The following is a 26,139-nucleotide window of genomic DNA, read 5'->3' as shown; positions in this document are numbered from 1 at the left end:
ATAAAGAGGCTGCCCTTCGTAATCTTTGGGGCAACTCTGCACTAATAACTTAAATATACAGTGAAAATTTGTTTTTGGGGCAGATGGAGCGAAGCTGCCAATGCTGTCCAAGGGAATTTCTGTCAGACCTCCATTCCACCACTGCACAGAGAGGATGACTCGCTGGCCCACACCGCGAAGGAGAAAGAAACGGAATACTAGGCGTTGATACATCGAAGGACGTTCAGTTTCGCGGTCATTTGGAAAGCAAGGCTAAGTTAGCTTCTAAGAAGTTTGGTGTGCTCAGCAAGGACAGGTACTTCAATCCGGGCCACCAAAGCAAATCGACTTAGGGTCCTTCAATAAAACAGCGTTACAATTCTTAAAATGACGGCAACGCACTTGCTAGGGATCTGGAAATGTGTCCAGGGGCGGCGGCGGTATCACTAATCATAAGTTGAGTCTACCGCCGTTATGTAAAAAAAATTGTGGCTAAGATAAGACAAGAAGTAAAATAATAATTCATAAAACAATTAAGTACTTTATTTATTCGAAAGTTACACGTTTTAACATAATGCCCAAACTAAGATCTACTACTACTAGATGTCATCTTATTTTCTTTATTTTGGTGATGCTTCTAGTCACCTTTCTTTTCAACTTTGATGACAATAGTCTTATAAACGAATAAGAACCAAAATACAGCAGAAGATACGTAGAACATTTGAGAAAATAAGTTAAGTCTTAACGAAGGTACTAGGGATGTAGCAGTGATGAGTACGAGACAGCGTAATAGCTCCAAGAACGGTGCTTTTGGGGAAGCGTCCAGGATCATTCCAAATACCGTGAGGGAGCCGAGGAGGTAAAGAACGAAAGCTAAAACAGCGATTGGTGAAAGACTCTGAAAATAAACAGACAACATTAAAATTGAAAACAGAAGAGTATTTTCTCATATCACTGAATAATTCCCGAGAATTGCCAGAATTCACGTCAGAAAATTACATTTAATTTAATTAACTGAAATTGACCTTAAAACGTAAAATATATACTTTTTTTGCAAAAGAGTTTATACGTATGTATTTCATGTTTGGATTATGAGATTTAAATAAAACGTCTTAATTTACATTACATTTTGTTTTGTTCAAGCTATTTTAAATGCTTTGAAGATGTTCCGTGAAATGAATTTTAAAAAGTTAGCCACTTTTAGAGTTTGATCTCTTTATATTCATCCATCAAAAACTTTCAAACAATAAAGCCTTACGAAAAGTTCTTACATACTTTGAAAATGTTTTAGGGATTATATTTCCGATGAGAATATTTTCCATTGTTTTAAGGCTTTATTTTAAACCAATCCTTCCATAGAACAAATTATGACTAAGTATGTTATAGTTGCGAACGGCTTCATTCAAATAATGACAAATTCTCTTTTATATGGTTTGAAACGATAACGTGCATGATCATGGCCATCTCACGATGCGAGCAGTGTTACTATGTGTGGCGTAGTGAATTATTCGTGGCCTAATCGTGCGTGCGTTCCAATCAGGCCTCAGGAAAGATTTTTTATTTCTATGTGCGCATATCTTAAAAAATCTACTCAAATATTATTATAATGAAACATCACTACATTAAAAATAGATTTTATACTATCAGGTACAAAGTACAATTCCTATTACTAAAAAATGCTGGAAACGAGCAGAGAGTTGAAGTGCTGGGGTCTTTCTGGAGTTTTTCATTAGGTTTTATTATAATATAATCAATCACTTATTACGCATAAATATTTTTATAGAGAACACTTTAGAATAAATAGAACACTTAATGTATATAATATGCCGCATACCTCTCCGATGATTCTTAATAAAAGATTTCCGAAGTATGAAACTATATTTTCCAATATTACCAAACTATGACATTTTATATAATGTTATTATTTTACTGAAATCTTCCTTGTTCTCTAAAGAGAAACAATTAGGCAAGATCTTTAGATTTCAATTGTTTCAAGATCTTGTAACAGTAGAAATGAATGGTCAAGTAATTAAACATTTTCCTACTATTGCATCCTATGGTGGAAGTGACCGGCGTTGTAATTATATAATATCGATATGAGCTTCCTTGTTTTATTAAGCAATTGAAGTATTATTTTATTAATTAAATCTTATTTATAGTTTATTTCTTGTATAATACAAAATTGATTTGACAACGCTTGATTTTAAAAGGAAATAATTGTGTCAATACTATTTGCACCTGAAGTCTTGCCTATGGAGAAAAAATTTAAAAGACAGTCAAAGACATCTGAGACAAACACCAAATGTTGTAACACCTTCACTATTGCATATAACTTAGATAAAAGAACTAAATAAATGTCTAGTAAATGTTTATATTTAAAACTACTCGAAACACTGTCAAAGGGCATTGACATCACAGAGAAATAAAGATACTAGATAAGCTTATTTATTAATTATTGTCGTCTTTAAACGGCTCGTACTTAATGCCAGGTAAACAGGTTTTGTCGGGAGTACATCAAACATTTATACAATAATTATAAATCTGAAGAGTTTGTTTGTTTATTGAAATCGCTTTTTGGAATTGGAAGATCCGTCAATTTAGAAAGGCTATAAGGTATATATCACACTACGACCAAATGAACGCTTTAAATCCGACCCCACGGCTTGTAATCAATATGTTGCTAGACACGATGGCCAGCTGCCGGATTTCGTTGAGCTCTTGAAAGATATAGGCTTTGGTATGGGATGTTTAGGTTTTATTTAAATAATTGTATAATATTCATATGTTGCTTATTAATTCCAACACACAAATGCACAAAAAAGAAGAACAATAAAAACAATAACTAACCTTAAAATATAATAACTAAAATATATTATTAAAAGTAGTCCCTTTAGGCAAGGTTCCGAAGTTACTGGCAGCGTTCCCCCTTTGAATAGCTAGGCTAATTCTTTGTCCGAGGTAGCTGCCAGATCTTCGGTCTCCTGTGATGTTGACTAACCTTTGTGACATTTCCTTAAAAAGCCTTATAGCGCTAGGACCCCACGGACCAAGGGTCTCGACACCGAATGGGACAAAATCATATTCGGAGCCCAGACCCCTGTATCACAAGTCGCACCAGCTCTGTTGTTGGTTCCATGTAGATGGGAAGGGGCCAGGTCTGAACAGGTTGCATCCCATACCAGCACCCGACCCATCTTCCATGGAATCAAACTCATACCGTCCGGTCTCTTGCCATCGTCTCTTGCAATTCCAGTCGGCTCAAGTAGACTTGGCACGTTGACGGTGGCAAGGGACCGGCGAATGATATCGTTGAGTGCGGCATGTTATATAATTATTGTTGCTTATTAATATACTTACCAAATGCAACGTAAAGAGCCGATAGAATCCGAATAAAACCAACGCATAGTGGCACAATAGGTAGGCGGTACACCATTTTGGAAGAATAACGTCGTATTTTACTCGAAGTTGAAGATCCGGCTGGTAAAAAAGAATATTTTTATTAATATTTTTACTAAGCAGTTTTAGCTTATTGGCTTTTTACTCTCGTACGGCGAAGGAAAAATTAAAAAAACCGACATGACTTAAATCCAAAACGTCGAAGGTATGAGTCAGGCACCTACTTGTCTATTAAATTATATGATCACAAAAGAGGAACTGATGTCTGAGACCAAGACCAAGAGTTTTATAGTGGATTTATAAATGAAAGAAATTTTGTTTTTTTGCGAAAATATGCCGAATTTTACTCGCATTTAGAGAAAAACGATATCACTTGTCACTGTGCCTTAAGCACTAACCAATCCAGTGTCCGTCACAGAAGGTGGATTACCCCTATGGCAAAATTATCAAGAAAACAGAGATAGAACTGGGGTGAGGAAGGTTGAGGTTGGTAGCGCAATTTTCTATAGAACGCATAGTTTAGGTTCACTCAAAGCACAATCATTGAAGCAACATTGACTTAGTATTGTTTTGAAGATAACAGATAGTTTTAGAAATTTAGAGTTTTTTTAGAGAGGAATTTATAAGTCTGATAAAATATTGAAATTTAAAAATACTCACATCTTCAGGCATATCTTGGAACCGTACGTAGTTCTCAGGTTTCCAACTAGGTCGGTTAAATACAGCTTGAAGTTTATGACTCCAGGTTGTGTATTCCTTGAATTTAGCAATTACGTACTTGGTGTAAAATGTCTGAAATAGATACATAAAAGTATGTAATTAACTATTAGATTAAAACGCTTTTAGCAAAATTATAATCGCGGGTTATGTACGTGAAACCGCGGGACCGTTTTAATTTTCAAATAAAGAAATGTAAAACCGTGATGAATAAACGCTTTAACGCGATATATTTAAATTACTTTTTCTTATACTAATTTCCTTTTTAATCCTACTAATATTATAAACGCGAAAGTTTGTAAGTATGGATGGATGTTTGTTACTCTTTCACGTAAAAACTACTGAATGGATTTTAATGAAACATTACAATAATATAGCTTATACGTCCGAATAACACATAGGCTGCAATTTATAAAGATATTGTGGGAATTGTCCAAAATATCAAGTAAGTAGGAAACAATCTACCATCTGCGAGCTACACTGGCGTGCGCTGCCAAAACCGAGTTACACATATGTAATGTATGATGGAAATGTTTATCTTAAATAGTCAATATCTTAAGTATTTTTTTTCTACGCCACGCTAATATTAGCTACTCGAAATACTAATCCTGCGCAGACGGAGTCACGGGCACCAGCTAGTAAATTATATTTTAGTACAATAGGGCTGATTTACTAATAAATGATTCTGTAATTTGTAACTAAGTAAAATGATCTATTTTCTATGCATCTATTTAGGCTTTTCAAATTATTTGTAAGTGCTAAAAACTACTTAACAAGTACCGCATAGTTGTACTTAATCACGATGCCTCGTGATATCTATAAAATGTTTCTAGTATACCTGTAAGTGAATAGGATTGAAGGAAGGTTGTTGATAAATAAGACCGTAGACAATCCGATCAGTGTCCTTCTCAGCTCTGAATGTACCGAAGATCTTATCCCAGATAATAAGCACTCCGCCGTAATTGACATCAATACAGTACGGGTTGCTGCCTGCAAAATATTATTATTAATTAAAATTTAAATAGACTGGCAAAATATTCACAAAATTTGCGCTTGTTTTATGATTAAGTCCTTGAACCCAATTAGAAACAGACACTTAATTAGCCATATTTAATGCAAAGTTTAGACATTTGGATTAGAAGCAAGTGGTGTATTTTGTGCTGAATTATTTCGTTGAATTTAGGATCGTAAATAATATGAAATCTATTGGTAAAGTTTGAATGGCCTCAGAGAAATTTGACTATTACACGCTGAATGAACTAAGAGACTTGCCAAAAACATTGAAAAATTACTAATACATGAGGTCAGAATAGTATCGAAAGGAGTGTTCTAGATCTGAAATTGAAAGATAACTAGAAGAAATACCTTTATTTCTTCTAGTTATCTTTCAATTTCATGTTCAATGTCATGTCCTTACATGACAAAGTTTAGAAATGCTGTTACTTCTAGTAGAAGATTGAAATGGAAAGGGACAGGACGCATTATGAGAGCAGAAAAATATAAATGGACGAAGAAAGTGACGGAATGGCTTCCTCGCTATGACAAAAGAAAACGAGGAAGACAAATAAATAGATGGGAAGATGATGTGCGATGAGCAGCTGGCCCTATGTGGCTACGTAAAGCTAGTAACAGACAAGAGTGGACGTCCTTAGAGGAGGCCTATGTCCAAGGTCAAGCTGTATAACAAAAATCAACCGGCTTGCTGATTAATTATTTTATTTTTATTTTTAGTGTGAATTTTTTAGTACTTCACATTTTTATGTACAAGTAATTACAGCTATAGAGGCTTTTATTATTAATACATGAGGGACAATTTATGTATTATATTTGCTATCAAAATTGGTCTCATTGTAACATATAAATAATTAAAAAAACTAAAATAGAGAGACACTGAAAGATGACACCTGATATAAAGGAAATTATAAAAAATAGATTTTTACCTTTTAAAGGAATTTTACGCAGTATGAATTTTTTTTTACGAGCCTTACCATGGTGAATCCTATGGTGACTGGGGGTGTTTAAGAAGTACTCCAACGGGCCGAGACGATTAACAGCTTCCGTATGTATCCAGAACATGTACAAGTAGCTGAATTGGTGGTGGACCATAAATTGGGCTGGTGGGATTGCCAATGCCAGTGGGAGATAGAACGCCTAAACATAAGTACATTAAGTTATTTATAGAAATGAGTCGGCTATTTTTATATATCTAAAGAACGACGCAAATCAGGTATATTTTTTATAGAAAATAAACATGATACGATACAAACAAAATAATTGTGTTCTGTTCATCAGTATTTTTTAAAGTACAGTTATGACGTACATGAATATTTATTATCATGAACAAAAAAAATTTAGGCTATTGTAAGAGTTACATCAGTGGAAACATTTTGGCTGTGATTTTCCGTGCGTGCTTGCATGGAAGCTACAAACTCATTACATAAATCGGATAGGATTATAACATGATTAGCGAAGTTATTATAATCCATTTGCTACTAGGTGACCCAAATCTGCTTCGTTATTATTTCGTAACTGGGTAATTTTTATTAAATTTTTACTTGAACTTCTAAATTATTATTATAAATTTTAGTCTTATATATAAAAACAAATCTTATCTTTGAAACCTCAAGTGCAAGATAGGACCATAGGTCAGTTAATATATAAGGTAATAAACACAGTATAGGAAGTATTTTTTTATATATCAATGGCAAATAATCTAGTAAATATATTTTTTTATCCTAACCAACCTGTACAATTAAATATATAAGAAGGTGGAGTAAAAAAGGTACATAATTGGTTTTTGGTGATATTTATCGACATTCGTGATAAATATCACCAAAAACGTTCTTTCTTAACATACCTATTGAATGTGTTCATATTTTATACATCTTAATTAATTTGAATTATATGTGTACAAAGAGCGAATAATCAAATATATCGAAATAAGATAGAAAATCAACTTATTATTAATCGTCAATATTACTTAAGATATATAGATAAAGATTATTAGTATGAGGTATATGCATAAAGACTTTTTGTTATACATATCAATAATTCTATAGTAAACAACGATTATCATTTAATTATTATGAACAATCTCAGTAGTTAGTAACGTGTATGTCGGAGATTGAACGCGCCATAATAATTGTGTCCGGACACCACGATAAATTGTTGAAGATAATGACGTCATAAATTGGTTTGTTGGCATCAGCCATTTACTTTCGACATTAAAGTCCACTTTTTAAAGGCTTCTGATTGGTTCGGCCGCTCAACCGAACTAAGCGCTTCACCAACCAGTTCCCATATATATAGCAACCAGAATTTGTAATAAAGAGGTTTCGTGACATTTCGTGTACTCGTTCCACGACCGAACCCGAATCGACCACAGAGTCAAACGGCAGTCATAGAAACAAGTGTCAAAGATTACTTTAATATTTATTATCAATAAGTTTTAAATGTTTAAAGTGATATGATAATTAATAATAATAATAATGACTATGGAGTCATTATTATTATCGACCATTGAATAGTCGGTAATTTATAGATCTAGCAACATTGACAAATAGACCATTCGTATTAACGGCTTCATAATTTGACTTTGACATTATTAAATGACAATGACAGCTGACACCATTTCTTGAATATAAATAATAAAGACTACAGACTATCAAATAGTCCTTAATTTGCAGATCCATTAATATTGGTAAATAAAATAAACCATATAACGGTTTTGAACTAATTTTACCCCGATATTACCAAATGATGATGAATGACAATAGCAGCTGATCAACACCATTCCTTAAACATAAATAATAAATGCTATGAATTTACCACAGACTATCAATCCTTAATATTATTTATTTACTTGAATTAAATATCAATCTTTATATTTATGTAACAATATAATGATTATGTATAAATTTGCGTCCATATATATTTATTTACTTGAATTAAATAAATATTTACCTGAATTAAATATCAATCTTTACACGTTTGTAAAAATATAATCATTATATATGAATTTGCGCCCACACGGCCATACTGACTCCAGCGCGTCCCTTGCGCTGTTTTAGATTGCTACAACTTTAAACAAGGCATCACTCATAACAAGATCTAGCCAACACGTAAAGCATCACTAATTACGAGATCTGCCAACACATAAGTCATAAGGCATCACTCATTACGAGGTCTAGCCAACACATAAGTCATAAGGCATCACTCATTACGAGGTCTAGCCAACACATAAGTCATAAGGCATCACTCATTACGAGATCTAGCCAACACATAAGTCATAAGGCATCACTCATTACGAGATCTAGCCAACACATAAGTCATAAGGCATCACTCATTACGAGATCTAGCCAACACATAAGTCATAAGGCATCACTCATTACGAGGTCTAGCCAACACATAAGGCATCACTCATTTCGAGATCTAGCCAACACAAGGCATCACTCATTACGAGATCTAGCCAACACATAAGGCATCACTCATTTCGAGATCTAGCCAACACAAGGCATCACTCATTACGAGATCTAGCCAACACAAGGCATCACTCATTACGAGATCTAGCCAACCAGACCAGGATCAAGGATACGCATGGTGGCCAGCCAGCGTTTTAGGAAGGATGTTTTGGATAGGAAAAATATAATATTTTGTATAAACGCATCAATGCGCATACATAAAATAAACATCATCTTTCGTCATGAAAGTTATATAAATAAAATGCAATTACCTAGGTCCAACAACGTCAGGTTAGCAGGAAGTAGAAGCCTCCTCACGTAAATCGCTCTGACGAATCTTCCGCCCATACGGTCCATTCGACTGAACTGGTAACTTACCATGACGTTCAAACAATTGCCTCAATTGGTTATTCAGCCAACGACAACAAAACCGCCTCGGCCTGCTGACAACTAGGTTAAGGATTATGAAACAGTTCTTCTTATAAGCTGTATAAATGACAGAATATAAGAATATACGGGAAACCGATCTCTTTAAAAAATAAATAAAAATTAAAACCTACGGTAAAATGGTATCACAAAAACCATGATATTTGTCGTCACACTGTTACGACTTTAGGGGTTTAAATCAAATTACATTCCTGATGTTCAACAAATAAACGTCAAAAATATTAGAAGGTTCAATTTTAAATTTATATTTACAACTGTGATTCAAATCTCACTTACCCATCGATCCTTCATTATGATGATCGATATAAAATGCTCGCTTAGTTTTTAGTGACGAGTAATACCCAACAAAATAGAATAAGACCGAAAAGTGGAAAGAAAGAAATCGCAACGTACGGTAGACAAACATCACCCTATTTTGATGTTTAGAATGTAACTGAGCTGAAGAGAAAGCATTTCGTATTGAGTATTAATACAAAATTTATATTTGTCATTTTACTATTATGACTAATCAAATTAAATTTTATGTGTGAACAGTAAACGTCTAAAAATATTGGATGGTTCAAATTTATATTGACAACTTTGATTTGAATCTTACTTCGCCATATCTATAACATATGGAATGTTTATTATGATCATTATAAAATGCTCTCTTCGCTTTTCGCACTGAGGAAAATAAAAAATAAAATAAAAAATAAAAATACATAAATTGACCGAAAGGCATATCTAAATATTCAAACTATCCATGCAGATGATAAGTACATTCATGATTCGAAATGTCAGACCTACAACCAATATTCAACCCAGTTTGACATCGATCTTTTCTGTTCATAAAATGACTGTATGACACACACTCACACACACCGGCTATTTCCGTTAGAATAGTTATAAATTTATATCTGCTTTTTCATACTTAATTGAAATGTTTTAACTGTTTCGTAGTTATTATAAATTAATAATTATTAATTTTAATTTTAATCTTCCTATTGTCCCTAAGATATTATGGAATATCCCTAGGTAGATATTTGTTATTAATTGTTTTTTTTTTGTTAGCATAATTTACAAACTTTAATTTTTCTTTAAAATACTGTAAATCTTCCAAAAATGTAATAAATAAATATAGGAATTCCGTGAAAGCTAGTTGCCATATCTAGGCAGCTGTAATAACGGGCTTTGCCTAATCTATTAATTTGGTCTGCAATTAAAGGTAAACGATAATAAATTATCTCTAACCGTATTTGAATTTAACTTGCGAAAATAAACGCAATGTCGGTCCATCCCGTTCCTTTTCTCGACTAATAAAATTGAGCTCTGAATGGGGAAGAGCTATCTATCTCTTAATATGCCATATTACTCTAAATCTCGAATAATTTCCACATTTCCCCTGTACAATTTTATCGGGTATATTTTTTTTAAATCTAATTTTTAGCTCACCGATTGTTACCCGTACGACATTGATGATATTGTAAATTTCATTCATCGGTATTTATTTTAATAGGGGCGTCAAATTTGAACACTCAATAAACTAACGATTAATGGACATAGCGTTGAGAGTAACGCTAAGGCCGGGTTTGTTTTTAAAGAAGATTAAACCGTATTAAAATATCAAATTGAGTTTAGTTGTCACCTACTACATAAAACGCTAGCTCTAAAATGACACTATCAATTTCTACCATAGCTGTAACGCTTTGCTTTGAGACAAACTTTTGACCCTCAATGCCCATAAACTGTACGTCAACTTGTTTACGTTTACCAAGAATTAACTATTAAAACCAGCAATGTTTTCTCGAATTAAGAAACGATCTGCACCAGTATAAAAAAGACAGTAATAATGTTTCTTACCAATAAATACAGTTTTCGTACTAACCTCAATAGATGAATAGATAAATAGTTATTACATTTATTTAGGGCGTCACGTTCGTCATTTTGACGGCGGTAGCAATTTTTCTCGAAGTGATTCTTACGATGGCAGTAATCATTCAATAACCTTAGAATTATTAAAAGTGCCACAAAAACTGAAATTATTCTTACTGAATAGTGACAAAATAACGTTAGCCTTAGAGGGATTTCTCTCTATGCAGTACCGAGACAAATGACGGTTCATTGCAAGTGAAACAAACGAATTGATCCTTGGACTATGGACCATAACAAGTGGCTCACGTGAACTTTTTTCGATTATACGTTTACAAAACGTTTCAAAAACTAATACTAATTTATTAAGTAAATCGAGGGTAATACTCAGCAACTCAGATCGAATAAACTCAAGAGTAAATACCTGTGACCATCGCATCCATTACCTCGGCGTCGGTAGCTTCTTGTCGAATCCTCTAAAAAACGCATCCATACCGTTGTAGCGTACTCTGCGTAGCAGCTCGCTTGTAGTTGCACCATTTCTGCACGTCATTCACATACCGAAACTCGTTGCCAAACGTATGGTTCCTTCACTTGTTCCCACTTGGTTGAATGCAACAACCAGCTGTCGGCCCATGTTTTAACTCGTAACTTAACGTAAAATGCTATAGCATGGCCTTTATTCGAGCTTCATGTGGAGGTACCATCAACTTCGTGATATTTTCGTCCGCGTTGGCGCACCAATTCCTGTTCCAAAGTGAAGGTTGTGCCATTCAAAGATTCAGAAGTCTTTTAGGGCTGTATCCCACCGCTGCTGTCGGCGTTTGAAAGCGCCATAATAATTGTGTCCGGACACCACGATAAATTGTTGAAGATAATGACGTCATAAATTGGTTTGTTGGCATCAGCCATTTACTTTCGACATTAAAGTCCACTTTTTAAAGGCTTCTGATTGGTTCGGCCGCTCAACCGAACTAAGCGCTTCACCAACCAGTTCCCATATATATAGCAACCAGAATTTGTAATAAAGAGGTTTCGTGACATTTCGTGTACTCGTTCCACGACCGAACCCGAATCGACCACAGAGTCAAACGGCAGTCATAGAAACAAGTGTCAAAGATTACTTTAATATTTATTATCAATAAGTTTTAAATGTTTAAAGTGATATGATAATTAATAATAATAATAATGACTATGGAGTCATTATTATTATCGACCATTGAATAGTCGGTAATTTATAGATCTAGCAACATTGACAAATAGACCATTCGTATTAACGGCTTCATAATTTGACTTTGACATTATTAAATGACAATGACAGCTGACACCATTTCTTGAATATAAATAATAAAGACTACAGACTATCAAATAGTCCTTAATTTGCAGATCCATTAATATTGGTAAATAAAATAAACCATATAACGGTTTTGAACTAATTTTACCCCGATATTACCAAATGATGATGAATGACAATAGCAGCTGATCAACACCATTCCTTAAACATAAATAATAAATGCTATGAATTTACCACAGACTATCAATCCTTAATATTATTTATTTACTTGAATTAAATATCAATCTTTATATTTATGTAACAATATAATGATTATGTATAAATTTGCGTCCATATATATTTATTTACTTGAATTAAATAAATATTTACCTGAATTAAATATCAATCTTTACACGTTTGTAAAAATATAATCATTATATATGAATTTGCGCCCACATGTACGTATAATATTGTGATTTCTTATTCTATCTCGATCCGGTCTATAATAAAATGTAGCACAATAAGTTAATAAAATGTTCCTAATCCAGATTTGTTCTCTCATTACTTTGCGGATTATCTGAGCGGATCAGGCTTAATCTCCGAGTAAACCTTTTATCCATGGATTGAAATGTTAGTTTGCTACGCAGTATAATTTGATTGATGTCAATGGTTAAACTTCGTTGTATTTAAAATGTAAGTCGCTTAGTTTCTACATATTAAGCTGAAGCCTTTTACAAATTTTATTTATTATAGAAATACATACATTATCCTTACAGACTATGCCAATACGATAATGTCGTGAAACATTAAATATAATAAAGAAGGTACATATATAATATTAAACACATAATATACACAACATCGCTACTGTGAATTCTCTCTGCGAACATATAAATATGTCGATAGTGTCGGAGACAGCATTCAGTAGGCGCAACGTCTTTGATAACGGGGATCTGTGCAACAGACTGGTTCTTGCCCTTGGTATCGCAAATAACCTAGGCCTTCGCCGTCGCACATATCCCATAGGTACGAAGAGACCCAGTTCTCAAAGTCAAAGTCAAATCGTTTATTTCAATTAGACCATCTAAAATGGCACTTTTGAACGTCAAAAAAAAAAATATAAAGATGATTCTAGTTGCCCCTTCCAAAAGGTAGTTTCGTGTGGAGAAGAATGGGCAAGAAACTCCACACTTACTCTTTTAAAATAGGTTTACAATATTTTGTTACATTTGTTAAATAATTATATGTGAAGACAATGTACTCTTAGAATAAACTACTATACTAAAAAAGTTAGTATACATGTTCCTCACATATTTACAAATATCGAAACCGTAGAATATTAACATTAAAGAGTAATAAAAATATGAAGAAAAAAAACACAACAAAACAGTGTGTGAGATACAAAAAAAAAATAATTACATTTGTAGCATTATATAAATTAAAAAAAAAAGTAATAATAATAATAACAAAAATATGCTAAAGCAAAAAAAGTGTTCTTTTAGTACACTTGGGTTGCACACTACACCCCTCAAGACTTTCAGTAATTTATTAATTTCATCTATTATATCACTATCACTGAAATCTAAGAATATAAAGCACAATGTCGAAAAGTCACCTGACCGTGCCTGGGCCACGGAGGAAGAACCAACCAACGGTGGACAAACCAAATTCTGACAGCACAAGCACGTGATGGATCCTAAATGTTACATTGTATTTTACCGACTGTAAAAAGTTAATTTTTGACGTTATACTTCTTTTTGTGCGTTAGGGAAAAATTATGAGAGTATTGTTTTCTATTGTTAGGTTAGTTTTTTCTACAAACGTAGAATATGGCGAAAGATAAAAATTTTGAAAAGATTTTGAGAACAAAGTTTAGAAGTTATTCTAACGCGTGTACACACGTTTTTTTAGGATCCTTATAAATGAAACTTTAGTGTTTATAATTAAGTTTTGGTAATAAAAGCAATTATTATTATTATCATAGGTAACTGAATCCGATCACATTATTGGGCCGGGCCAGTTCGTGTTTATTTTACAAATATCTTAAAAATTAAACATCATTTAATTTATAATAAGGACAGTAGATTATGTAATCTTACATTTAAGTTACAGGTCATGTTTTACGATGTCTATATTTATTAAAATGTTTTTATAGTGATTAATTATTGGCCAAAGTTGACTACGACCGGGCCAAATATATAAAGCTATAATTGGGTCAAAGTATTGAGTCCTAATTTCGGGCTTATTTTGTATTAGTATCGGTACTTATCGCGTGCTCCCGTACTTTAATCATCGCGTGCTTTAATGGTTGAGTGGACTAAACGTTTAAGCACTCATCAGGGATGTCACCTACCACTAATTAGTTATGTTCTTCGAATCACTTACGGTAGGTAATCTTCTTTAATAATGCAAGATATGACAGAATGTGCAGGGAAACATAATTGTAGTCAATTATTAGGTTACTTATTAAGGTAAAGACTTTGCTGTTATGTTTTTTTATAAAATACAACATGATCAATGTTCTGAGATAACAAAAAATAAACAATTTTAACAAATCGATTATATATTAAAAATTAAACTTCATAACTTTATAGAGTAGATTTCCCTATGTTAATTAATTTTTATTTAGCCGTAATAAATACCAATTAATGAAGTAAGAATACATAATTGTGTTGCATTATAGCTAATTAACTAGTCGGTAAAACGCATTACGAGGATACACACTTTTCATGTTTTTGTTAGGTATCAAATGTATAGGTTAATGTAACGAATAATAATATGATGGATTGAAAACTCTGCTACCTATTTAAACTATTTTTACTTATTACTGCTTCATGTCCGACTTTTAGGTCCCAATTTTGAGGTTCTTGGTCGAAAAACCTTCAAGACGACTTTTGTAAGAAGAATAATATGAATGGTAGCCCTAAGTATAGATGCTTGAACACCCCTTTGAGCACATAGTGCTCTCGGTTCTGCCTCTTATATCGCAATACTTTAGTTGTTTATCCTTCTCATCGGATTTTGAAAGTCATGTACAATGTAACTATATCTCCGAATACAGTTGTGTACTAGAATATTCTCGATGGGTCCAGTTTTTCTTGACGGTCGCACGTGACTTATCGGTGTTAATGCACTTGATATTTCGTTTGGAATCAAATACTAGAAACCAAGTTACAACTTAATTCTTATTATGAAAACTAATCTATCAAATATAGGCATTTAATAACAGCGTTGGAATAGCTGCCTTGCGATTCTGTAACTAACTTTTCTAGCTCTTACAGCGGTTTTTACAGCGGTGGTCGCGCACAAATCAGTCGTAAAGCAATCATTTTACGATTTGGCATTCTGATAAGGAGCGAGTTTGTAGTTTTTTCTTTATCAGAATGCCAAATTACGATTGATTTGAGCGTGACCGCCGCTGTGAAAACCGCTGTGAGAGTTCGAAAAGTGAGTAACATAATCGCAAGGCTGTACTGGATATGTATTTACCCCTTTCGCCACTAGAGATTCATTTTTTTGTTTACAATTCGTTACATTTATAGCAAAACAAATAATATAAAACATAAAAATTGTACGGGATGCCACGGGCGGCCTTATCGCTAACAAGCGATCTCTTCCAGGCAACCCTAGTAAGGAAAAAGAAAGAAATATGATGTGTTAAAGTGCAAGAAGCACATAACCAAGTCTTATAATAACCAACCTTAACCTAAAATAATACAAAAAAAGATATCATAAAGAAATAAAACAAATTACTGTAAAACGTCTCTGTGGGTCACAAGACACTAGATGAGTTTCCACCGCATGTCTAACATTATACGACTATAAATATCCTAATATATAATGTAAAGCATTTTTGTGTGTAACTGCTTCCTAATATTTAAACCAGCTCCGTTGAAGCGAATTTTTGTGTCAGACAACGTCAGATTACTTTAATATTTATTTATTTAATAACAGCACAATGGCCAAACTTAGACTAAAAAACAATAAACAATACAATAAAATACAATTAAGATTTACAACACAGGGTAGCATTACCCCCTTATCCCCTCCAGGTACACTCTGAAAGCACAGTATACCTCCCCCATAAGCTTCCCAAACAGGTCGCTCTCCGGCGAAGAGTCGAGAAACCCATTAAGCAGTGAGAGTAGCCGGGGAATGGGCGCTTGTTGTCGCTGGACAGTGCGAGCCGAACGCACAGCGAAAAGGTTATGTTTCCGGCAGCGGCAATATTTGTCCGGGACGTATAGCCTCATGATCTCTCCCAGCAAGTATGCGCTTTCCGTTTCATTCTTAATTACACTCAAACCAAACCTGACCACCGAAAAATCCCTACGAAGCTCTAATGAATTATACCCTAACACCCCCATCAAGAACTTTGTAGGGTAGAGGTAAGGAAAGAAATTGTATCTTCTTTTATACAGATTTCTCAGGAACTTCTTTTGAACTCGTTCAATCATATCCCCATAATACCTTTCATAAGGGGACCATATGACGCAGCTGGTTTCGAGAATTGGCCTTACTAATGATGAATATAGCACCCTAGTGGCAGTGTCCGTCAGACCAACCGAATTTCGCAGGACAAACCCTAATCTCCTAAAAGCAGCATCCGTAATCGTCCGAATATGCTCCGCAAATGAAAGATCGGGCACGAAAAGGACACCCAAGTCGCGGACTCTGTCTACGCGCCTAATAACTTTCGATCCTATGCCATAGTCGCAGAGTATTTTATTCGGAGAGGCACTAAAGGTCATCACTTCACATTTGTCATAGTTGAATTGGAGTTTATTTAATTCACTCCAATGCAGCAGTTCATCCAAATCAAGTTGCATACACAGACGATCATTGTCAGTCTCAATTATTTTAAAGACCTTAACGTCGTCAGCAAATAATAGTATTTTGGAATATTTGATAACGCTTGGAAGGTCGTTAATCATTATTAAAAATAGCAACGGTCCCAGGTTTGAACCCTGGCTAATACCAGAAATTGTCGGATAAAGCTGCGAGATATATTGTCCATATTTAACATATTGGTTACGATTTGATAGGTAACTAGAAAAAAACTTAATCAGAACAGGTCCACACCCAATTGCAGCCAGCTTTTGGAGAAGAATGTCGTTGTCTACTCGATCAAACGCTTTGTGGAAATCTAAATACACTACATCCACCTGACACCGCCTATCAATTTCACGCGATACCATGTCAGCCAAAGTCAATAGATTAGTATTAACTGATCTGCGTGGAAGAAAGGCGTGCTGGCAAGGAGTGATGTGGGGAATGCATTTAGGCAACATTAATGAGTGTAAGGACATTTCAAACACCTTCGCCAGCGTACACAGAATCGCGATAGGCCTGTAGTTTTCAGCTCTGCTTCTACAATCAGCTTTAGGAACTGGGGTCACGCGGGATGTCTTCCATAACGTTGGGTAGACCCCTGAATATAAAATAATATTGAAAATATGCGATATAGGCAATATTAAATATTCTGCCAGTCCTTTAATTATATAAGCCGGAATCATATCTGGACCCGGAGGTGTATTAGATTTTAGTTTATTTACACTACGCATAATAACTTCTGTTTCGAAATTTTTGATGTCAAAATGATTAGAGTATGCTTTTGGGTTATGATTGGCAGTTTCTGGAATTAGTTTCGGGTGATCTGCCAGAAATACCGATTTAAAGTGACTAGCAAATGCCTCTGCCGCGTCACAACCATAATATTCAACATCATTATAAGAAATTGCAGACTCTTTAGCTTTTGGGTTTCTAAGAGAACGAATATATTGCCAAAATTGCGTAGGTTTATTAACCAAATTTAATGAGATGGTATGTAAATAGTTAATGTTAGCTTTGCGAATGTCGTTCTTAATGATTGACCTAAGACGTTTAAATTCTAAACACGCGTTATTATCATTAAGAAATTTCCACTGCCAATGGAGCTGCGCTTTAGTTCTTAATTTAGCGATGATTTCATTATTAAAATATACAGGGTAGACCCTTTGTTTAGTTAACTTTCGAATTTTTCTAGGAAAACATTGATCAAAAGAGCTATATAGAATGCTATTAAAATGTTCCACCGCTTCGTCGACATCATCAATAGCAAGTAATTCTCTCCAGTCTACGTCCTCTAGAATATAAAATAATGACAAAAAATTTCCTTTATTAAAGTTCCATTCATTTACGTTAGTAATATTCGATGGTTCACGGGTTTGCGCAGGCTGGTAAAAATTGTAATTAAGAGTTACTTTTAAGGGTGGATGATGAGCGTCAATTCGGGATAACTCATCACCTGAATCTACCGCTACCACATTCACACTGCTGTAACTCGACTCTTCACCGGTAAGGACTGCATCTAATACCCTGCCGTTCTTATTCAATATTTTATTGAACTGAGTTAAGCCCATTTCAGCAAGGAAACAGTTAAAATTCATTATACAACTTTCACTACAGCTATAAAAATTGAAATCTCCTAATATTAAAATCTTATTGCTATTACTAACTACCTTTACAATATTACTTACATGATCAAACCAGTTTATATACAATTTTTCAGAAGTTGAAGGTGGTAAATAGACAACACAAACGTATACGTACTGGCCCATAAAATTAAACCTAGCCCAAATATCTTCAACATCGCTGCTTTCATATTCAGGTAAACGCGTCAAATGTAAGGGTGATTTTGACAAAAGCATAACACCTCCTCCACGACGCCCACGGTCTCTGCGAATAACAGACCAGTCGCCATCAATGACTTCGGCGTCACATACAGATCCATCCAGATTTGTTTCTGTTATAGCGACCAATTGAACACCGATAAGCGTTATTAGGTTCGTTCTGAATGTTAGTAATTTTGTTTTAAGGCCTCTCACGTTCTGATAATAGGCAACCAGACTTGATTTTTCATTCTTATTATATAGTGTGTTTATTAAGGGAGTCCTATTTTTCTTTTGATTTGCCACGAAAATTAGTTTTCCAAGGCTTGACGCATATTTTATCTGCCCAGCTCTCTTCCGCCATGACTAGGTTGCCACACTTGGCAGGAGCTCCAATTTTAAATGATGCGTAATTTCCGCGGGCGTTAAGAGCTTCTACAGAGATATCTTTGGTCGTACAGATGTTTTCAAGGTGCTCACGAACCTGTTCAACGTTTGTCCCATATTTTAAATAAAACAAATGGTAATAACTCATTTTCTCTGAAGCCTCGAGAGTTGTTGACCCCGGCAGTGCAGTACCTCGCACAAGATAACGAGTGCTCAACCGTCGACGATTGACCGGCAATTTTACCTCCGTGCAGTTTACATGATTACAGGAATTCGTTGATCTCTCTGTGTTATTAGGTGATTCTATATGTCTCTTAGGAGCTGCTGGCTTGGGCAACTCCTTCACCTCATCGACGGGAGAGGTATGAGTAATTGGAGCCGTTGATGCATTTTTGCGTTTTTGCTTTCGATTTTTCTTGGTTGGTATTGGATGTAGTGTAGTACTTGCCTCGCTTTGCTTATTTCTATTTGAATCAGTTAATATCGGCTGGCTGGCAGTTCCAGATACGAATAGTTTATCTTCTATGATCTTTAACCGATTATTTAATACTTCAAATGAGTTGCTTAGAAGCCTCGAAATATTATCAGTTAGAGCGAAGACTGCACGTTTAATTTCTCCAGAGACAATTTCCTCAATCATTACTCGCAATTCGGAACCCGAAAGAGATGGCAAAGTCAGCAGTTCTCGATGACGTCGCTGGTTAAAAACTATGTTATCAGTAGAAGCACGACTTGGGTAGGACATATTTAAATTGTCAAGGTTATCTTGGCTCTTACATATTGCACATATCCACGAATTACTCTCACTAGTACCCTCCGGACTGGCCAGTGCATTGTTAACACATCTAATGTGATACTGTCGTTGGCAAACTGTACATTTTAATGATCGGTTTACACCAACTATTATATCGTTACACTCATAACAATTCATATTTCAATACCCTTTTTATGTAGATATCCCAATTTATGTAGGTAGATAATATCAACAATATTGTACCCAAGATCCAAAAGTGGGTAGACTCGGGTCCAAGAATGTTATTATTTATTCGTTATTTAAAGATTCTCCAATTCTGTCCCCTATCACGAACTCTGTAGAAATATAATATTATTACGCTGTAGATCACTAATTAGCACTTATTTATTGGTTTTTTGTTATACACAGATGTCGAACATTTTACACTTCAAAGCACTTAAAAAATATATAAAAAATAAATTTAAGAGATGGAAATCAATCACAGTACTTCAACCTCTCACATCTCTCAAACAAAGTTTGACGAACAATTGACAAATATTGTCAGTATTAATACCTGTCCTTATGGTTATGATTCATGCTCTACATATTTTTTTGACGCATTCTTTTGGTACGGTAGTTGAAAACATTGTGAGGAAACCGACATGACTTAGACTTAATCCGCGCCTATTAGAAACAAAAATGATAACAAAACAGACAGAAATCGAAGGCCCAGACAAAATTGTAGCGCCGCTGTTTTTTTTTAATTATTAGAAGCAAAAATAACTTGTTTGAAGACTATTGATTTGTATATTTAAAAGCTTATCGACTCCGTTGTCACAAATATCCGACAAACAATAGTAATTAACTAAAACCTCGTTAGCGAAGAAAAGAAACGTAACTAAACAAGTTGGGAACGAATGTCGTATCGTATAAGTTCAGGAGTTTGTTACGCGAAAGTTTCGGCGGAGTTAATGTACAGGCATTTAGAATAAACGCTTTTGGCTTTGGTTCACATAAGTATAACCTTTATATAGAAGAAGAAGCCAGAACGTTTCTCGCTAGTCAAGTTTAGCAAATATTTGAACTGAAAATTTGTTTTTAAAATTTGAAATGATTATATGCGTATACTCGCATAATTTGAATAATGTTTCTATAAACATTATTCCTGTGCTGTCAATAAAACCCTTGATATGTATGACATACATTATCCTGAAATTGTAAATACAAAGATATATATAATTTATAATCTCGCGATATTGTAATATGTCGAAAAATTGTCTGTGTGAGAGTTTGCAATTTTACTGTCACATATTTGTACGGTACATAATAAAATATCCCAGAGCGCTCAACTTATGGTACTTACAAAGCCACACCATCCCTGCAAAATGGACTGCCTGATGCCAACTCCCATGTTGAAGTCTTCCGAGGTGTGATGAACTTGATGTTGTGCCCAAAGTATATGGATTTCTAGAATTCAACCAAATAATTATGCTGGCGATTAGAATATGCTTCCACTGGTAGCAGCGAAACAAAGGCCTCGATTTTCAAGAAGGAAATAATTATTTTAGTTTGGACGACACACAAGGTGATTACTACTTCCATATAAAGAAACGTAACTAATGATATACAGTCATAAAAATGTTACTCTATTTTCTGTAATATAGGGGAAGATCGTTACCCTTCGTACGCGGGGCACATTCATACAGTCAAAATAAAACTTGAACGAAACAAAGTACAGTCTTGTTTTTGTATGTGTGTATGAGTCGAGGTACCAACTATACATCAACGAAGTTTTGCAAAATTCGCACCGATGAGAGTGAAGTTACAGGCATAGACGTGTTTTCGCGCTCGGTAAGTAATTTTTTGATCTATGTTTTTATCTCTTGTTACCGTAGATAAAATAAGTTTTCGAGTACAATATTCTATCAGAACTTGCGAAATATACTTAAGATATGTCTCCAATACTTAATTTATGACGTTTTCCTATTAATATTTAAATAAGTTATATTTTGTTGTTATTCAGTTAGTGGGGTACTTTCGGACAGCACTAGATGGGGCACATTTGAACGAATTGTACTACTAAATTTGTATGAAAATTTGTCGACACGAACTTTCTACATACACTACTACTAAGGCATCTTGAGTCTTGACTAAACCCTCTGGTAGGTAGGTACGATTGTTTTAGTGTGCTAATTGCTAATTTTTGCATTTACTTTGTCCTGTGTTGCTATTTTCGCTATCGTCGATGTGAATATATATTAATACCTATTTCTTATTATCTTTATTAAGGTTGATTTAGATGCTTGTGAACCAGATGCTTTGAATAATTTACTAATCCATCAAATAGTAGTTCCTTCGAAGTCAGTTTTGACACCAGAGGCATTTCAACCCTATCCGCATGTTGTAACAAAGTAATAAAACAAACAAAATGACGGCGACGGCCAGGAAAACCACGAATTTATACTGCCACACCCGAAAATAAGAAATGCTAATCCGCACCAAAGATCAAGAAATGTGATTCTAAATTTAAGATACATAACTAATTAAATTTTGTTTTACATCAGAAGAGCTATGTAATTTTCGTTCACTATAAGAAAAGTATTTTATTTTTGTTCAATAGAAATTAAATCTTTATGTTTCTGTTTAATTTCATTGCTAATAAATGAATTTTGATTTATGTGTGACGTTTTAATCGCACGTACGGAACTACCCCACAGCGTACGAAGGTACCCCAAACACTGTACGAAGGTGCCCCGTTGATGGGGCAGATTCGTACGTTTTCCAGATTTAGTTTAAATCATAATTATGGTTGAACCATCAGATGAAATCATTTGTAATTTTTTTATATGAATCTCAGATAGTTAGACTATAAATTTAAGCTATCAGGTGATTAATTCATGGAAAAAGAAAAAAATAAAAAAACAAAATGTGAAAACCGTACGAAGGGTCCCGACCTTCCCCTACATGACTTTGTAGAAATTACAAAATAAGTAGTTTTTCGTCTCAATGTGTCTCAGAAATAATAAAATATTATTTCTGTAATGTTGCTTTGGTAGATCATGTCTATACGTTGGAAATCCAGAGTCAGTGCATAAACAAATTGTTCTGTCTATATGCCCAAAAATGCTTAGAACAACACGACATAAACATCAACGGCTTGCCCATATATTTATAAAGAAAACGCTATAGAAATCTAAGGGCAAAGGAGAAAAGGAAGATCAAACGTTGACCACTGGTGTACGGTTCCTGGGTAATCGGGGTTAGAGCAGTGTTGGTCTAGTGGCTTTAGCGTGCGACTTTCATCCGTGAGGTCGTTAGTTCGATCCCCGGTTGTGCACCAATGAACTTTATTTCTATGTGCATTTAACATTCGCTTGAACGGTGAAGGAAAACATCGTGAGGAAACCGACATGTCTCAGACACAAAAAGTCGACGGCATGTGTCAGGCACAGGAGGCTGATCACCTACGTGCCTATTAGATTGAAAAATGATCATGAAACACATTCAGAAATCTGAGGCCCAGACCTAAAGAGGTTGTAGCGCCACTGATAAATATATAAATATATATATTTTCTCTATATTAACTACTAGCGTACAACAACAGACTATAAGCGAAATAATGAAATTATAATTGCTATGTAACGAATGAATGCAATGTAACAGTTGAATAGAGTGCCTGCGTCTACTCTCGGGGCTCATTTAGGAAATCGGCACGCTTTAAACCTAAGAAAGCCTGAGTAAATGTACTGCCTTGGCTCGTACAACTGGTTTATTTAACAAATACATACCATGACAAGCTCTATGCATCCAATAGTAGCAGAAATCCACCCCCAAAGCTGCCAATAGCCAAGTGGCGGTGGAGTCCCAGGGCAAGTCCACCATCTTCCAGTTGTCATAAATCCATGTGTAGGTATAGAATTCTGCACCGCGCCATAGCATCCTTAGAAAGATATGAAAGTATCAACAAGGTTTTAAGCACATTTTGAAGGCATAAATAATTGTCACTTGTTTTATGTTTTCTCCTGATCCGTAGAGGCAAAGTCTTGCCAGTACAATGTTTACTATATATACTCTTTGAAATCCTCATTGTATTTAAGGAAAAAATTAAGCTATTAATAAACTAGGCTATAGATTTCTGTAAGTTACCTGTAAGTATGTTTGGCACAGAGTTTTACTATGTGTAAAAACAATTACAACACTTTGGAATCGAGAGTTTAATCTTATGTCATTATTAATCGGACTTTAAGTGTAATTCGTAAAAAAATCGAAACACAAATTAATCGATCTGCTCTCAATATAATTATTGAGAGTCGATCGATTAATTAACGAAGCTCAATAGCTTCTATAACAATTCATCATTAATATTTAATTATAACCTCGTAATGTTGAACAAAATTTCCGATATAATTTAGCACATTAGTGTTCCTCCGTGGATAAGTTAAATATTACACAATACTTAATAATAGGGCCAAAATTGTAAAAGAATACTTATAATTGTTATGTAACAAATTAATAAATATAACTACTTTAGACTTATACGTTTATAAAAAACATTTTTGTGTTCAATTTAATGAACAATAACGAAACGATTTAAGAACATTTTATTCTATATTCTATTTTATTCTAGCAATCGATATTTATAATTGGGTATATTTACAATTATAAATATCAATTGTTAGAATATTCTCTTTTAATTCTTTAATTGTCTAAATCAAATAATTTTAAAACTTCTTCGTCGATTCTTCGTCTTGTCAAACAGTACAAAAATCACGTCAAATTGATAACCTCCTCCTTCGACTTCGTTTTTTCTTACTACTAATACAAAATTCCAATAGATTTTTTGTATTAGCTATACTCGTATTTATCTAATCAAGAAAATTTCTGACGGGTCGCATGTCACCTCTGCGTGGAATTTAATATTAAATCATATTGAATCGTGAAGGTCGTTCCAGTGACGGAGTCGAACACACATATATTGCCTATTTTTAATCTATTAATAACATCCCGTTCAGAACAGGATAGCTGAGAAGCACCGTAGAAGCGTGTATTTCTTATATAGTTTTGATTATAAGCAAATATTAGCTTTCTGTAATTGTGTTTCTGATTTAGGGCAAAAACCTTGAGACATGATAGTTTCCTAACGGTATTTTTTCACCATACGATACAATGTAGATTGCTAGAAAAAATACACAGCTTAGGTTTACGCACACGGCCTCTGGGTTAAGAGCTACAATCTTATTTCTATAGTAGTATACGAGAGATATATATATATATCTTTCCTTATATCTCTCGTATACTACTATAGAAATAAGACTATCTTGCCTAGCAATACTTTGTGCTACCTCCTTGAAGGTTATTATTTTATAAAAAATTCGTACCTGCCACCTTCGAGGAACATGCCATTTGAGAAACTTGTAATACCATCATTCAGCCGAATACCTCGTTTACCTTTAAGTTTCAAAACTATATGCTCCAATATCATAAAGGTAAAGAAGTATGGCCATGACTGAAACAAAACATGATAGAAATAAATTTCTTTAACGGAATAATAAATAATAATATAATCGAGTGCTTTACAGCTGTCGTCTTGACCGAAAAACGCTCAAAGTTTTATTGAAATGTAAATAATACATAATATGTTGCAATAGAATTACAATGTAAATTAAAAAAAAATATGTTTTCCTAAATTTGGGTAACCATAAAAGATATATTAATTAAAAATTATTAGCTATATCCAATTATAATAAAAATTATGTTCCATGAACCTTGTAATTATTTTTAATAATATTATTACATTGTTTTATATTCAATCTGACAAAAACTGGAAAGAACAATTCATAAAAACAAATAATTAAAAATATTTAAGTTGGTTAAATACAATATTTATTCATTAAATTTTTATTTACGAACGTATAAGTACAAATAAATAGTATAAAATTATCAAGACAAACAAACCTGCACATAAAAGTTGGGCACATCCCCTACACGCTCAAATCTGGTTTTCTTTGGGTCAATTAAATAAAACATTCGACCCACACCCTCCGCAAAATCACTCGGAGACGATAACACAGAACCGTTATGGTCCATTTTGACTTATCGGACTGTCACAGTTTAATTATTTATATAAAAGACAATTACTAAAGCGATTAGGCAGATTGATGCGCGCGTATTTCGTATGATTGTGCAAGGCAGCAGCGGTGGGGTGCTTGCCACGCACTGAAAAACTTCAGCATATCAGAAACACAGGTT

The 26,139-nt window shown here is 34.1% G+C and overlaps 1 protein-coding gene across 1 annotated transcript; it reads right to left on the bottom strand.

Annotated features, from left to right (window-relative positions):
• Nucleotides 1-500: 500 nt before the first annotated feature.
• Nucleotides 501-26,110, bottom strand: LOC125063624 (alkylglycerol monooxygenase-like). The gene is made up of 9 exons (XM_047670160.1): nucleotides 25,846-26,110; nucleotides 25,269-25,396; nucleotides 23,679-23,830; nucleotides 21,254-21,357; nucleotides 6,081-6,243; nucleotides 4,931-5,082; nucleotides 4,036-4,167; nucleotides 3,337-3,456; nucleotides 501-877 (listed from the first exon to the last, which is right to left on the bottom strand). Exons 1-9 carry the CDS (start codon nucleotides 25,975-25,977, stop codon nucleotides 617-619), a joined length of 1,344 nt encoding a protein of 447 aa, XP_047526116.1. The 5' UTR covers nucleotides 25,978-26,110; the 3' UTR covers nucleotides 501-616.
• Between the last annotated feature and the right edge of the window lie 29 nt (nucleotides 26,111-26,139).

The sequence above is a fragment of the Pieris napi genome, chromosome 3 (genome assembly GCF_905475465.1).
Source record: "Pieris napi chromosome 3, ilPieNapi1.2, whole genome shotgun sequence".
In the NCBI taxonomy this organism is placed as follows: Eukaryota; Metazoa; Arthropoda; class Insecta; order Lepidoptera; family Pieridae; genus Pieris; species Pieris napi.
This window is presented reverse-complemented; position numbering and strand designations above follow the sequence as displayed.

Bases quoted from the DNA above. Each gene is read 5' to 3' on its own strand.
- LOC125063624 (XM_047670160.1), bottom strand. From the start codon at position 25,977: ATGGACCATAACGGTTCTGTGTTATCGTCTCCGAGTGATTTTGCGGAG. The intron at 23,831-25,268 runs GTACGAATTTTT...TATCTTTCTAAG, and splicing joins ATGTTCCTCGAAGGTGGCAG to GATGCTATGGCGCGGTGCAG. The intron at 3,457-4,035 runs GTGAGTATTTTT...CTTTTTTACCAG, and splicing joins TCCAAGATATGCCTGAAGAT to CCGGATCTTCAACTTCGAGT.